The 15,543-nt window shown below is 45.3% G+C and overlaps 1 protein-coding gene across 1 annotated transcript in view; it reads right to left on the bottom strand.

Annotated features, from left to right (window-relative positions):
- Nucleotides 1–849: 849 nt before the first annotated feature.
- LOC308184979 (uncharacterized protein) overlaps nt 850–15,543 on the bottom strand; it is a gene marked incomplete at its 3' end in the record, with an annotated part of 210,591 nt that continues 195,897 nt past the window's right edge. The window contains exons 3-5 of the mRNA XM_080572523.1: nt 2,080–2,200; nt 1,385–1,604; nt 850–983 (exon numbers count right to left, since the gene is read on the bottom strand). Of these exons, the coding sequence (XP_080428649.1) occupies nt 850–983; nt 1,385–1,604; nt 2,080–2,200 (475 nt within the window). The remainder of the gene's footprint in view (nt 984–1,384; nt 1,605–2,079; nt 2,201–15,543) is intronic.

Raw genomic sequence — 15,543 nt, forward strand, 5'->3', positions numbered from 1 at the left:
CTGCACTCTGCTGCTAAAGGGATGGAGAAAAATGCATTAGCGATATCAGTTGTGGCATACCACTTGGCTGCCTTTGATTCCAGTTTGCATTGGAGTTCTAGAATGTCCAGCACTGCAGCGCTCAGTGGTGGCGTGACTTCGTTCAGGCCACGATAGTCCACTGTTAGTCTCCACTCACCATTAGACTTTCGCACTGGCCATATGGGACTATTAAAAAATGCATGGAGCATCTGGGCCAGTCACAATAAGGTGCTTTTGCCACTCATTCCCAGTCAGACTCACTTCAGCCTCCAGTACAGGTAACTGCTGGGATCCCCCTGTCACTCCAGAAATACAGATGGGCTCTGGCCCTTTATAGCTTGATGGCATTAGAGTACATTGTGCACCGGTGTCTACTAAAGCCTTTTACTTCTGTGGGTCTGATGTACCAGGCCATCGAATCCACACAGTCCAATAAACTCGATTGTCCCTTTCCTCCCCCTGGCTGCAGGCAGGGCCCCTCTAATCCTGGTTAGAATCTTCATTGCGGTGTCCAGAGGACTGCCTGATGGAAATTGGAGCAGCAAGTTTCTCAGAGAACACCCTTTTTTATTGTCTTTCCTTGCAACTCACGTACCCGTGCCTCTAGGGTCGAGGTAGATTTTCCATCCCATTTTCTCATGTCCTCTCCGTGGTCACGTAGGTAAAACCACAGGGTGGCACGGGGTGTGTACCCACCATATCATCTTCCTTGCACGGATGAACGCTTACCCCTAATAGCTGAGACACTGGTTTGTACAGGTGGGGAGGAAACTAAACTCTCTTTAAGTTGGTGGACCTTTTAAGAAAGTTTCTCCAAAGTATTCTCTTTTAGTTGGTGGAACTCTTGAGAAAGTTTTTCCACAGCAGAGACGCAGGCCTGTAGGAGAGACTTTCTTTGTACTGCCAGAGTTGTTCAGCCAATTCATCCACCGTGGGTTCCTCATGCTCTTTCCAGATCATTACTGCCAATGAGCTGGCATATGATGATGGTGAACTCCGTACAAACTTCCGCCACATGGGTCGTGTGCGCTTGACTTCATCTGGATCTTTGGATATCTGTTCGTTGTCTAGGTCTCTCTAAATCACCTCCAGCATAGTTAATTCCCTCGGGTACTGGATTCCCCTCTCCTTGGCAGTCCACTTCCCTGGCTGACATACAATTTCTTCCTTGAAGGGATACCTTTCCTTCACACCTGACAGGAGACACCTCCAGAGGGTGAAGATTTCTGCTCCATTTCTAATTGCTTTGTCAATGCCTGCGTCCCTAGCAAGGGATTCCAGCTGCCTGGCTTCCCTGCCCTCTAATTCCAGATTTTGGCTTTGCTGTCCCAGCACCAGAGCAGCCAGATGAGAAGGTGCTCACCTGGACAACAACCGAAATACTTTCCCATATCTCGTAGCTCACGCTGGTATAAGCCTCGGGTAGTTATTGATGCTTTTATGATATCTTCTTCTTCTTCTTCCTGTTCCTCTGATGGCCCAGCCACTTCGGAGTAGCCTGCCTTGTCTTCTTCTTCATCCTTAGTCTGGGTAGGAGTTCCTCTGCTTTCTAAATGACCTGACTTCTTCATCCATTTTTTCATCTTGGGCACAGGTACAATTGACACTCATACAGTCTGTTTCCCTGGCTCAGCTTTGAGGCCCATTGTAGGGCTTGGAGTGGCTGCTGGGCCTTTCTCAGGGGTTGAAGTGGCTGCAGGGTCTCTCACTGGGGTTATAGTGGCATCAATTGCCGCTTGGTAAGCATAGGCTAGGCCCCAGCATGTTGCAGTGATTTGTGTCTCTTTGGAATTGCCAGGGTCAAGACACACTCTGGGAGAACTAGTAAAAGCCTCAGAAAGATGAACCACAGGGAACTCAGAAAGGCCGACCACACAAAGTCGGCTCAGTCTACCACCTGCATCAGAACCAGTGCAACAAAGAAGGCATGAAGGGTGTTAGTCATTGGAGACTCCTCTCTGAGGGGCACCGAGGCTCCCATTTGCCGTTCAGACAATCTCTCCAGAGAGGTTTGCTGCCTGCCTGGGGCCCGTATTCGTGATATCGAGTTTCCCTGACCCAGTCGCAGGGCCCGTCACAGGGGTTGGAACAGCCGCAGGGCCCGTTACAGGGGTTGGAGTGGCCGCTGGGGTTGGAGTGGATGCTGGGCCTGTTATAGGGCTTGGAGTGGCTGCAGGGGCTGGATTGGCCACAGAGGCTGGAGTGACCGCAGGGCCGTCGTAGGGGTTGGAGTGGCTGCAGGGGTTGGAGTGGCCGTTGGGCCTGTCACAAGACTTGGAGTGGCCGCAGGGTCTGTCACTAGGTTTATAGTGGCATCGATTGCAGCTTGATAGACATAGGCCAGACCACAGCACGTTGCAGTGATTTGTGTCTCTTTGGAATTGCCAGGGTCAAGACACACGTTTTTCAAGCATTCTACCAAGTTTTTAGGATTCTGCAGTTGTTCAGGGGTGAATTTCCAAGGCATTGGAGGTGCCCACTGCTCTAGATGCCTGCCCATATCCTCCCACACTCCCTGCCACTCATAACCATCCCGCCTCAGGACGGATCTCTGGATGACATTCCTAAGTAGTTGTTTAACCTTAAACAAAACCTGAAGCACATTCAGAAGACATAACAATAAGAACATGCTGGTCTGAACATCCCAAGGGTATTCAAAGTCTTGAAGAGCTATCTTAACTCGCCTGGAGGAGAAGAAGGAGGTAAAAGAGAAAGGGAGAGTGAACAAGTGGGAAAAAACATCTCCTCCATAGAAGGGAAAACATAGAAAAAAACATCTCCTCCTTAGAAGAAGAACTCACTGAGAGCAGCCCTGCAGAGGACTTGAGGGTTCTGGTAGACAAAAGGCTCGACATGAGCCAGCAGCGTATGCTTGCAACCCAGAAGGCCAACTGCATCCTGGGCTGCATCAGCAGAGGAGTGGCCAGCAGGTCGAGGGAGGTGACTGTCTCCCCTCTACTCTGCCCTTGTGAGGCCCCTGCTTCCAGGTCTGGATCCCAGAGCACAAGAAAGATGTGGACGTGTTAGAGCAAGTCCAGAGGAGGGCTACAAAGATCATCAGAGGGCTGGAGCACCTCTCCTATGAAGAAAAGCTGAGAGAGCTGGGGATGTTCAGCCTGGAGAAGAGAAGGCTTCAGGAAGACCTCATTGCAACCTTTCAGTACTTAAAGGAGTCTTATAAAAAGATTGAGAAGGACACTTTACTCCAGTAGATAATGATAGGGCAAGGGGGAATGGTCTTAAACTAAAACAGGATAGATTTAGACTAGACATTAGAAGGAAATTTTTCACTGTAAGGGTAGTGAGGTATTGGAACAGGTTGCCAAGAGAAGTTGTGGATGCCCCATCCCTAGGGGTAGTGTTCAAGGCCAGGCTGGATGGGGCCTTGGACAACCTGATCTAGTGGGTGGCATCCTTGCCTATGGCAGGGGGGGTTGGAGTTAGATGATCATTGAGGTCCCTTCCAACTCAAGCCATTCTATGATTCTATGATCCTCATGTGAAATGATAGCATATGCTCTTCAGTAGAAGGGAAAATGTGGGCTCTCTAACCACTTGCCCCTAGGTGCTATAACTACTTCACAACTTGATTAATTATAAGTAAAATAATAATACAATTTCACAATAGCCTTGATTTAAGAAAATATTTTTCGCACTGAGACTATTCAGATGCTTAGTTACAATAGCCCTTACTGAGATGCACCATTTTCCCAATTTCCACAACACCTGCTACTTCAGATGCCTAAGTTTGCCACAGTATGAATGAAACACATTCATTCTGTTCAGGCTCCTGTTCAGAAATCTTAATTTGTTTACATTTGCAAAGCTATGGAAAGGAAGCTTGGGCAATAGTTCTGAAGTGCTGGTTGTAGTATGTTAATCTCTAAAGGCCTATTACGCAGGATAGTACATAAAAGACTAAATTAACAACATACATACTGGAGTAAGTGAAGAATATAGGGCAGATTGCTAAGCAGCAGACCACATATTTTCTTTGGTTCATGACAAGTCATTTGTTGCTTTTTGTTTTTTAATTAGAGAATGCTGTGGATTTTTTAATTGAATTCTTCAGCAGCTTCTTCTCTTTGTGACTGTTAATCTAGAATGACTCTGTTGATTTCCATGAAATTATTCCCAGTTTACATTTTGTGAGAGCAAGATTAGTTTCATGGTATACAAAGTAACACTGAAGAATAGAAGAGAAACAGTGTTGTAAAATCCTTCTTCTGGATGTAATTTTTTTCTTTCCAGTTTTTCTAATTTCTGACTGTGTTTTAATGCATTTACACTTTCAAAGAGGCCGGAATATTTGCAAAAATGAAAGGAACTATTAATTGCAGACAAATTCACATCTTAAGAATTTCCATTTGAGATTTTGAAATTAAGGAAGTGTTGAAACGGAGGGTTTTGGACCATTGTTTTCAACATGTACCAAATAAGAACTTTGATGAATTTAAGACACCTTAAAGCTTTGTAACCCTGTCCAAATAGAAAGTAATTAATCTTTTTTAAAAATCTGTTTACCTATGAGATATTTAAGTAAGCATTTACATCCTTACTTTCCAAATGAGGAAAACAGTGATGAAGGGATTCACTGAATAAAAGCCTCCGAAGAGTTGTTTGTCAAAGCCCTGATGCCAAATCCCTTGCCATCTCTGTATATGTCTAACTTGTAGAAGTAAACAATGTTGCATCTCTATAATTTGTAAGGAAAAATGCAAATCAGCAATGCTCTGCAGGAACCTCCTGGACTGTTTGTGCTTAGCTGCGTTGTCTTTCCAGCAGATATCAGGGTGGTTGAAGTCCCCCATGAGAACCAGAGCCTGTGGTTGTGAGGCTACTTCCAGCTGCGTATAGAAGGTTGTAGTGGTTTTACCTTGCTAGGCAGCTGAACTCCACCACAACCGCTCTCTCACTCCTCCTCCTCCTCAGAAGAGGAGGGGAAGAAAGAAAGGAAAAAAACAACTCACGGGCTGACAAAAGGATAAATTAATTAAAGGAAAAATGATTATTAACAGAAAATTATCAGTAAGGGAAAATTAAATAATTTAACTAAAGGGAAAAGGAAGGGGGGGGGGCGCGGTGAACAAGCAAAGGCCCTGTGGAAGCACAGAGAGAGGAAAGAAAATACTCTCTACTTCCCACCAACAAGCAATGCTTGACCATGTCCTTGAAGCAGGGCCTCAATATGCATAGCCATTGTTTGGGAGGATGGATGTTTTCATAATGAGAGACCCCCCCACCCACCCACCCTTCCCCTTTCCCACCTTTTATTGCTGATTGTAACATCATATGGTATGGAATATCCCTTTGGTCGGTTTAGGTCAGCTGCCCTGGTGATGTCCCCTCCCCACCTCTTGCCCACCCTCAGCCTACTAGCTCCTGGGGGGGTTAGAGGGAGTCCTGATGCTGTGCCAGTATTGCTCAGCAATAGACGAAAAACTGGTGTGATACCAATACTGTTCTAGTTAGGCGTGCAGAGCACAGCACTGTATGGGCTGCTGCAGGGAAAGTTAACTCCATCCCAGCCAGACACAGTACAAATGTCTCAGTGACTTATCCTTCTTGATCAGGTGGCCTGTAGTAAATATCCACAACAGCGTCACCCACATTAGTCTGCCCTTCTGTTCTGACCGATAAGCTCTTGACTTGCTCATCATCCATCCTGAGGCAGAGCTCCATAAATTCCAGTGGCTCTCTTACATAAAGAGCAATTCCACCACCTCACCTTCCTGAACAGTCTTTCTAAAAAGCACTTACCCATCAATGACAGCATTTCAGTCATGTGAGCTATCCCACCATGTTTCTGTAATTGCAATAAGATCAAAGCCCTGTGACCACACACAGGTCTCTAATTCTTCCTGTTTATTCCCTAAGCTACATGAATTAGGGTACAGGCACTTCAGAGAGGTATTCAAGCATGCCAATATCCCAGGAGGGGTACAAGAGCACCCCCCAACAGTCATGTCTTGTAGGTACTTCCTTGACTGCATGCACTTGCTAAAGGTATCCCCACTTCAGCCTTGTTTTCACAGAATCACAGGATTGTAGGGGTTGGAAGGGACCTCAAGAGATCATCGAGTCCAACCCCCCTGCCAAAGCAGGGTCCTTAGAGCAGGCTGCCCAGGTAGGCTTCCAGACGGGTCTTGAATATCTCCAGAGAAGGAGACTCCACAACCTCCCTGGGCAGCCTGTTGCAGTGCTCCGTCACCCTCACCATGAAGAAGTTCTTTTGCACGTTGGTGCGGAACTTCCTGTGCTCAATTTTGTGGCCATTGCCCCTTGTCCTGTCCCCACAAACCACTGAAAAGACATTGGCCAAATCCCTCTGTATCCCACACCTCAGGTATTTATAAAGATTAATAAGATCCCCTCTCAGTCTTCTTTTCTCCAGGCTGAACAGACCCAGGTCTCTCAGCCTTCCTTCATAGGGAAGATGCTCCAGGCCCCGTATCATCTTTGTGGCCCTCCGCTGGACTCTTTCCAGGAGATTCCTGTCTTTTTTGTAGCGGGGAGCCCAGAACTGGACACAGTACTCCAGGTGAGGCCTGATCAGGGCAGAGTAGAGGGGGAGGATCACCTCCCTTGACCTGCTGGCCACACTCCTTTTTATGCACGCCAGGATCCCATTGGCCCTCTTGGCCACCAGGGCACACTGCTGGCTCATGGCCAACCTGTCGTCCACCAGGACCCCCAGGTCCTTCTCCGCAGAGCTCCTCTCCAGCAAGTCATCCCCCAGCCTGTACTGATACATGCCGTTGTTCCTTCCCAGGTGCAGGACTCTACACTTGCTCTTGTTAAACCTCATTTGGTTTCTTCCTGCTGAGCTCTCCAGCCTGTCCAAGTCTCACTGAACGGCAGCACAGCCTTCTGGCATGTCGGCCACTCCTCCCAGCTTTGTGTCATCGGCGTACTTGCTGAGGGTGGACACTATTCTCTCATCAAGGTCGTCGATGAAGATGTTGAACAAGACCGGGCCCAGCACCAACCCCTGGGGAACACCGCTAGTCACAGGTCTCCACCCAGACTCTGCGCCACCAATCACCACCCTCTGAGCTCAGCCAGTCAGCCAGTTCTCAACCCACCTTACTGTTCACTGTCTATCCCACACTTTCTCAGCTTTGCTAGCAGGATGTCATGGGAGACAGTATCAAAAGCCTTGCTAATGTCAAGGTAGATGACATCCACTGCTCTCCCCCTGTCTACCCAGCTGGTGATGCCATCATAGAAGGCAACGAGGTTGGTCGAGCACGACTTCCCCTTGGTGAATCCATGCTGACTACTCCTCATAACCTTCTTCTCTTCCAATGGCTTGGAGATGGCATCCAGAACAAGCTGTTCCAACACCTTTCCAGGGACAGAGGTGAGACTGACTGGCCTGTAGTTTCCCGGATCCTCCTTCTTACCCTTCTTGAAGACCGGAGTGACATTGGCTATCCTCCAGTCTTCAGGCACCTCTCCTGTTCTCCAGGACCTTTCAAAGATGATAGAGAGCGGTTCGGCGATCACCTCTGCCAACTCCCTCAGCACACGTGGATGCATCCCATCGGGGCCCATGGATTTGTGTGTGTTGATCCCACTCAGAAGCTCCCAAACCACTCCCTCGTCAACCAGGGGGGAGATCTCCATTTCCCAGACTCTTTCTCCTCCCTCCAGGGTCCAGGAGTCCCAGGGAGGAGTTTCTGAAGCAAAGACCAAAGCAAAGAAGGCATTCACTATGTCCGCCTTCTCAGCGTCCCCCATTACCAGGACACCCCCCTTGTTCAGCAGGGAACCCACATTATCCGTAGTCTTTCTTTTACTGTTTACATACTTAAAAAAAGCCTTCTTATTATCCTTTATCTCTTTTGAAAGCTTCACCTCCAGGTGGGCTTTAGCCTTCCTCGTCGCGTCCCTGCAGGCCCCGACAACACTCCTATATTCTTCCCAAGAGGACAGGCCCTTTTTCCACATTTCATAGACCTTCCTCTTCCTTTTGATCTTGTCGATGAGCTCCTTGCTCATCCACTCAACATCCCTTTGGCCAGTTCAGGTCAGCTGTCCTGGTTCTGTACCCTCCCAGCTCCTTGTACACATGCATTAGTCAAAAATCAACTATGTGATATATCAGCAGCTAATGAAAAACAAAGTTCTCTTACCAAAGCTATTTTCAGCCAGATCGCTCTTCTTCCCTCCCAGCTCATCTTTTGTCCTTGGACTTTTTTTTTGGAACTTCATCACTGCCTACCTGGAAAATCAATAATGGATAATAATCTGAGGGCCACACCAGGGTAGGAAGCTATCTGTTCACATCTCTAACCCAGGCCCCAGAGAGGCAGCAGACTTTCCTAAGAAGTGAGTCTGGTTTTCATATTGGGCCTTCTGTTCCCTTCAGAAGGGAGTCTCCCATGATAACGACCCATCTTTTTTCTTTGTGGGAGCTGTTTTAATGAAAGGAAGTTGTGGGGTTCTGGGGGGGGGCCTCTTCTTGCAAATAAGTAGCTATAGGACAAGACAGAATGGCTTCAAGTTGCGCCGGGGAGGTTCAGGTTGAAAATTTGGAGAAATTTCTTGTCAGAAAGAGTAGTTAGGCATTGGATGGATACCACTGATCCCTGGTTGAGGTGGCCAAGCTTCAGTGCCCTCCTTGCACTCTCCCACGTGAACTGGTGTGCAAACTGACACGTTGCATCCTGACTGACATGCTCCCTAGGGGCTGCTTTTGTATGTGTTGGGGGGTGGCTACTCCTGGCTTTGCCCAAGACTCGCCACACACTTTCAGGAGGGCTGCCAGCTCTTGGTGACTCCCTTGGCTCCCTCGAGTTTCCTCAGTGTTGTAAGCTATCCTGCACGCTGAGATCCCCCAGTCCGCTGCAGAACACCTCTGCCCCAGAGCTGATTGCCTCAGTGATCTATTTCTATTGCCTCTGGGATCTGTAGAGCTTGACATCCATGAGAAAAAAAAAAAAAAAAAAAAAACACAACTTGGTAGGTGATTGTTCAGTCTGCCCTGCTACTTGTCCCACCATCTGTGCCTTATTATGATAGTTGTTCCTTGCTGGAGACCTATGTTGCACTTTCTCATGCTTATGTATAATACTAAAAAAGTGGATCGAATTGTCTCTGTTGAGGAAAAACGTTGAACAAACCATGACTTTGTTACAGCTAAGAACTGGGTTTGTTGGCAGAACTGTTTTATTGTAACAACTTTTTCTGTCTGCTCTCATGTGTGGTTGGCCCCATGTTCTCTATATGAATTCAAGATAGAAAATAACAACAAGATGACCACGAAAAACCATCTTTAGTTAAGGCAAAGCCAGTACTTTTGTCTCATCTTTCTTCACTTTGAGTCTAGTTGTAGTTTAAGTACAGAAGTAGAGAGCCCAGTCTTCAGTTTCTGTGAATAATAATTTGTGACCACTGATAACTTTTAATGTTTAAAAAATATTATTTGAATTAATATAGTGCAACCACTATACCTCTTGAAGGTAGAGCATAGAAGTAGTTTATTGCTATTTATTATTATTCCTTACTTAACTGATGTTAGAATTGGTGGGGCTTTTTGTGTTGTTTATTTTTTTTGGTGCATGAAAGTATTTCCTTGATCAAGTAGCATAGTTCTTGAGGAGAAATCCAAAACTGCCTGTGTGGGGGAATTAAATTGCCGTTATTTCATTATGCAACATTTAAGCTTCACATTTGATCCAGTGTTGATATATTTTCTGTAAAATTAACATATGCAAGATTTTAAAGCTGCATAAAAGGAAATACAAAATTGACCCCCACAATTCTGTTCTGCATCTACTTACTCTCTGTCCCTCAGTTTAAGATTTTTTCCTCCAGTTGCTTATGCATATGCTTAATCTTAGACATATGAATAGATTTACTGAATTCCAAAGGAGTTTCTGTAAGTTCTGGTTCAGGGATGTACCCTTCTATAAATATTCCTAATGTATAGCACACCACAAGGACCAACATCAGCAATAATGTTAGTAATAAATAACAAATGTATCTACATTCCTACTAAGCGTTTTAAGAAAACAAAGTTTTGCTTTAAGGAACTTACAACAAAGGTAAATAGCAATAGGATACCAGAGTTTTGCCTGAGTTAAACAATAAAGGACATAGATGAGCTGTGTATTAGTATGTTTTCTGGATAAGATGAATGTCTGTGTTCTGTTTTTGGAAAACACTAAGAACATGAGTATTCCTGCATCCTCTTACAATAAAAATCATTATATGGGATGATGTGTGGCAGGAAAATGAAAATTGTACCACCATTATTTAATTGTACTATCATCACATTTGCATTTCTAAAACAGTTACTAAGAATCTTTCTCTATCCTTTACATAGTAGAGTGGCCTTATCTTACCCTTACAGTGCCTTCCCACACATTTACTGCCTTCTGTGAACATGTCCCCTTCCTTACTTATTCCTTTCATCCACCAGATAATGAAGGATGCCAGTGACAATGCCCGCAATGAGTTCCATCGTGAGGCAGAAATGCTGACTAATCTGCAACATGAGCACATTGTCAAGTTCTATGGTGCCTGTGTCGAGGGTGATCCACTCATCATGGTCTTTGAGTACATGAGGCACAGAGACCTTAATAAATTCCTCAGGTAAATCCACCAATGTGTGTTGTGCTGGGAAGCCAGAAGTGGGCAGAGATGGTAGGCACTGCTGTTACTTAATGTCAAATTGACTGCACTCACTAAAAATGCAGACACCTAAGAGTGAAAATCTGTGCAACACTCTGCTGGTTCATCTCATGTACTGTGATTTGGGGCTCATTGTTTCTTTACCTATTTGGAAGTACTCTTAATTTAATATTTACACTTTCCACAAAAAGAGTGGGTTCCAAAGGTATGGTGTTTTCAGCATGTTTCAACATATTCTGAAATGTTTGTTTATAAAACTTGCAGTAGTAATCGTTTCCTTGCCTCTTTTCTGCTAGCACCTGCAAAAATCCCATTCAGCACCTATCTCTATCTTTAGGTATCTAAAAGCTTTTGAAAATCTACCCCCTTTTTTTATCTCTTTCCTCCTCTCAGTGTTTTGGAAAGAGTACAATTAATCTGAAGCAAGAAAACTTTGAGCCTTGGAAACTTCAGTGCAATGGAAATTGCTACATCTTGGGGACTGGTTTGGGGCTTTTTTATAAAGCTTTTAAGGAATACACAACTGAAATTGAAATTTGGTAGTGAAGCAGTCATAAATAAGTAGTTGATATGTAAAGTTCACAGAAATAGGTAACTCATGAACCAGCAAGTTATGTCCAGTGGCCTTGTGCATGTACAATTTCTACTAACCTGCACTTGAGAAGTTAAGAGACAGCTTTAGCTCCTACATAATAAATAAATAAGTAAATAAATAAATGCATACAGGACTGTTTGCTCAAGGTCTTCTATGTCATTTTCATCAAAGGGGATCGCAAAGGCATTTCAATGTACTGAGATCTCTTCTGCCTAAGGATAATTAGGGGAAAACACCATTTTAGAAAGATACCTGTTTAATGCATGCTACTGACAAAGCTATAAATCAATGTCCTTTTAAATGGGTTTGGATTTTCTGTGACTGAAATTGCTAGGGACCGGTAGTGTTGCCATTTATGCATTTTTGATAGCCTTGTGAAATGAGTTTGCTGTCCTTCTAATTTCCAGTGAACAAATTGCCACATCATAAAAGGAAAAGGCATCAACTAGCATCCTCCCTTATTGAAGGCACTGGCAGGGTTGATAGGGAGACAAGGAACTGAGGATCCAAAGCAAACAATACTTTTCCTGAAGCGATTGTCTCTCTGGCAGAGGATTTAAGCATATTGTCCATGCAATGTCAGTGCATTTGCATTTGCCTGCTTGGACCTCTGCTGTGGATCAGAAGAGAGCTGTAATTTTCAAAGATGTCAGCCCAGTGCTGAGAGCACTGAATTTCCATTAGAATAATCCAAATTTGCAGCTAATTTGTTGTCATCATGATAAATACTTATTCTTTAATTCTTTTTGATTGGTCTTTTCTTACCTCCTAGCTATGATCTTGAATTGTACAGAAGGGTAGTTCAGCAGACTAGCAAACATATAGCAAACATATTTCCTATGTTAGGTCTTTTTTAAAAATTATTAATCAGCCCCTGTCTGTAGAATGTAAAATGCTTATTCTGGGACAAACTGTTTAACCTAAGTTCCAATTTGTCATTCCTCTCACATTTGCCACAGCTTGTGATGCAGATGAAAGGTTAGCTGTACGCAGGCTTTTAAAAACTGTATTTCTTACCCTGCGATGCCACCAAAGGCTGTCAGGGAAAAAATGACTGAAATTTAACCCAAAGTTGCTTGCTGCCTGTTTGGAGTCAAGGGCTGTTTCGGATCTAGAACTTCAGCGTCAGTCATACCTGCTCTGTGCTTATTCTGGATAGCAGAGACTAATGTGGATCCAAAGGAATCTTTGTCAATATAACTGGCTAATGGAGACACTGAAGACCAACTAATTCACAGCTGGCACCAAGAAGATAAATAAGATGGATAGAGCATTAAAATAATACAAAAGTTTCATTAGATTCAGACCATCTCAGAATCACATAATGGTTGAGGTTGGAAGGGACCTCTGGAGGTCATCTAGTCTGACCCACCCTGCTCAAGCAGAGCCACCTAGAGCCAGCTGCCCAATACCATTTCCAGACAGTTTTTGAATATCTCCAAGGAGGGAGACTCCACAACCTCTCTGGGCAACTTGTTCCAGTGCTCAGTCACCCTCAGCGTAAAAAAGTGTTTCCTAATGTTCATACAGAACCTCTTGTGTTCCAGTTTGTGCCCACTGCCTCTTGTCCTGTCTCCTCAAGGAGGCTACTGAAAGATTAAGAGCTCTCTAATTTAGCAGACTCAGAGCTTCATGTTTGAGAAAGATAATTAAAAACTAAAATAAAAATCAGTGCAATGCATAGGTACAGTGCTTTTCCATATGAATTTGCCTCTGAGTCTTGGTTGCGTATTTCATATCCTCCCTTTTATTCCACACCCTGCCCCCCCAGCACCAACTCTATGGCTGCCTATGGCAGATGAAGTGCAGTTAACTTCTTTGCCTGGTATCAGATGCAATCACAACAACGTTACACACCCTCCTTCGTTTATGTTTCACATCTGTTGCTATGCTCAGAAAGTTCTTTCCCAGAGCAATTTTAATATCTTCCCAGAGCAATTTTAATATCATATTTCTAATAGGTAATTTCAGATGTGATCTCACAAATTTTTATTAATTTGCAACTGTTCTCCAAATTCGTATGCTCTTTCCCAAGGGACAAATTAAGCCTATACCTCACCTCTACTGATTAGAAAGATAACTCTGAAACTCCTCTTTGTAGGAAGGAAGGACTACTGAGAGAAAATAAAAATCAGTTCTAGGGTATTTTTCCAAAAAAGTTCAGGAGAGAAGGGCAGAGGTGGTATCTTTGAAACACTGGAAGAATCTGATGAGAAACTGAAAACTCCTTGGCTTAGTGTAAGCACTGCTCTGCAACAATTAAAACATCAGTGTAATATCAACATTATTCTCATCCTAAATCCCAAAAAAAAAACATCCTAGTTTTGGCTAGAGTTAATTTACCTCCTAGTCTCACAGAATCACAGAATCATCTAGGTTGGAAGAGACCTCCAAGATCACCGAGTCCAACCTCTGACCTAACACTAACAAGTCCTCCACTAAACCACATCACTAAGCTCTACATCTAAACATCTTTTAAAGACCTCCAGGGATGGTGACTCAACCACTTCCCTGGGCAGCCCATTCCAATGCCTAACAACCCTTTCGGTAAAGAAGTTCTTCCTAATATCCAACCTAAACCTCCCCTGGTGCAACTTTCGCCCATTCCCCCTCGTCTTATCACCAGGCACGTGGGAGAATAGACCAACCCCCACCTCTCTACAGCCTCCTTTAAGGTACCTGTAGAGAGCGATAAGGTCTCCCCTGAGCCTTCTCTTTTCCAGGCTGAACAATCCCAGCTCCCTCAGCCGCTCCTTGTAAGACCCCTCACCAGCCTCGTCGCCCTTCTCTGGACTCTCTCAAGCACCTCCATGTCCTTCTTGTAGTGAGGGGCCCAAAAGTGAACACAGTACTCGAGGTGCGGCCTCACCAGAGCCGAGTACAGGGGGACAATCGCTTCCCTAGTCCTGCCAGGATGCTGTTGGCCTTCTTGGCCACCTGAGCACACTGCTGGCTCATATTCAGCTGCCTATCAACCAGTACTCCCAGGTCCTTCTCTACCAGGTGGCTTTCCAGCCACTCATCTCCCAGCCTGTAGCTCTGCTTGGGGTTGTTGTGCCCCAGGTGCAGGACCCAGCACTTGGCCTTGTTGAACTTCATACAGTTGGCCTCAGCCCATCAGTCCAGCCTATCCAGATCCTCCTGCAGAGCCTTCCTACCATCGAGAAGATCAACACACGCACCTAACTTTGTGTCGTCTGCAAACTTACTGAGGGTGCACTCAATCCCCTCATCCAGTTCATCGATAAAGATGTTAAAGAGAAATGGCCCCAGCACTGAGCCCTGGGGGACTCCACTAGTGACCGGCCTCCAACTGGATTTGACTCCATTCACCATGACTCTTTGGGCCAGGCCATCCAGCCAGTTTTTAACCCAACGAAGCGTACGCCAGTCCAAGCCATGATCAGCGAGTTTCTTCAGGAGAATGCTGTGGGAAACGGTGTCAAAAGCCTTACTGAAGTCAAGGTAGACCACATCCACAGCCCTTCCCTCATCCACTAAGCATGTCACTTTGTCATAGAAGGAGATCGGGTTCGTCAAGCAGGACCTGTCCTTCATAAACCCATGCTGACTGGGCCTGATCGCCTGGTTGCCCTGCAAGTGCCGCGTGATGACATTCAAGATAATCTGCTCCATGAGCTTCCCTGGCACTGAGGTCAAACTAACAGGCCTATAGTTCTCCAGGTCTGCCCTCCAGCCCTTCTTGGACATGGGCGTCACGTTTGCTAGCCGCCAGTCGCCTGGGACCTCCCCTGATAGCCAGGACTGCTGATAAATGATGGAAAGCGACTTGGCCAGCTCCTCCACCAGTTCTCTCAGTACCCTCAGCTGGATCCCATCCTGCCCCATCGACTTGCGTACATCCAAGTGCTGTAGCAGGTCGCCAACTATTTCCTCGTGGATAGTGAGGGCCACATCCTGCTCCCCATCCCCTTCCACCAGCTCAGGGTACTGGGTATCCAGAGAACCGGTTTTGACGCTAAAGACTGAGGCAAAGAAGGCATTAAGCACCTCAGCCTTTTCCTCATCTCTTGCCACTAAGTTTCCCCCCGCATCCAGTAAAGGATGGAGATTCTCCTTAGTCCTCCTTTTTGTGTTCATGTATTGATAAAAACATTTTTTGTTATCTTTAACGACAGTAGCCAGGTTGAGCTCCAGATGAGCTTTGGCCTTTCTAATTTTGTCCCTGCACATCCTTACAACATCCTTATAGTCCTCCTGAGTGGCCTGCCCACTTTTTCAAAGCTCATAAACCCTCTTTTTTTTCCTAAGCTTGAGCCACAGCT

The sequence above is a fragment of the Anser brachyrhynchus genome (assembly GCF_964034855.1).
Source record: "Anser brachyrhynchus genome assembly, chromosome: W".
In the NCBI taxonomy this organism is placed as follows: domain Eukaryota; kingdom Metazoa; phylum Chordata; class Aves; order Anseriformes; family Anatidae; genus Anser; species Anser brachyrhynchus.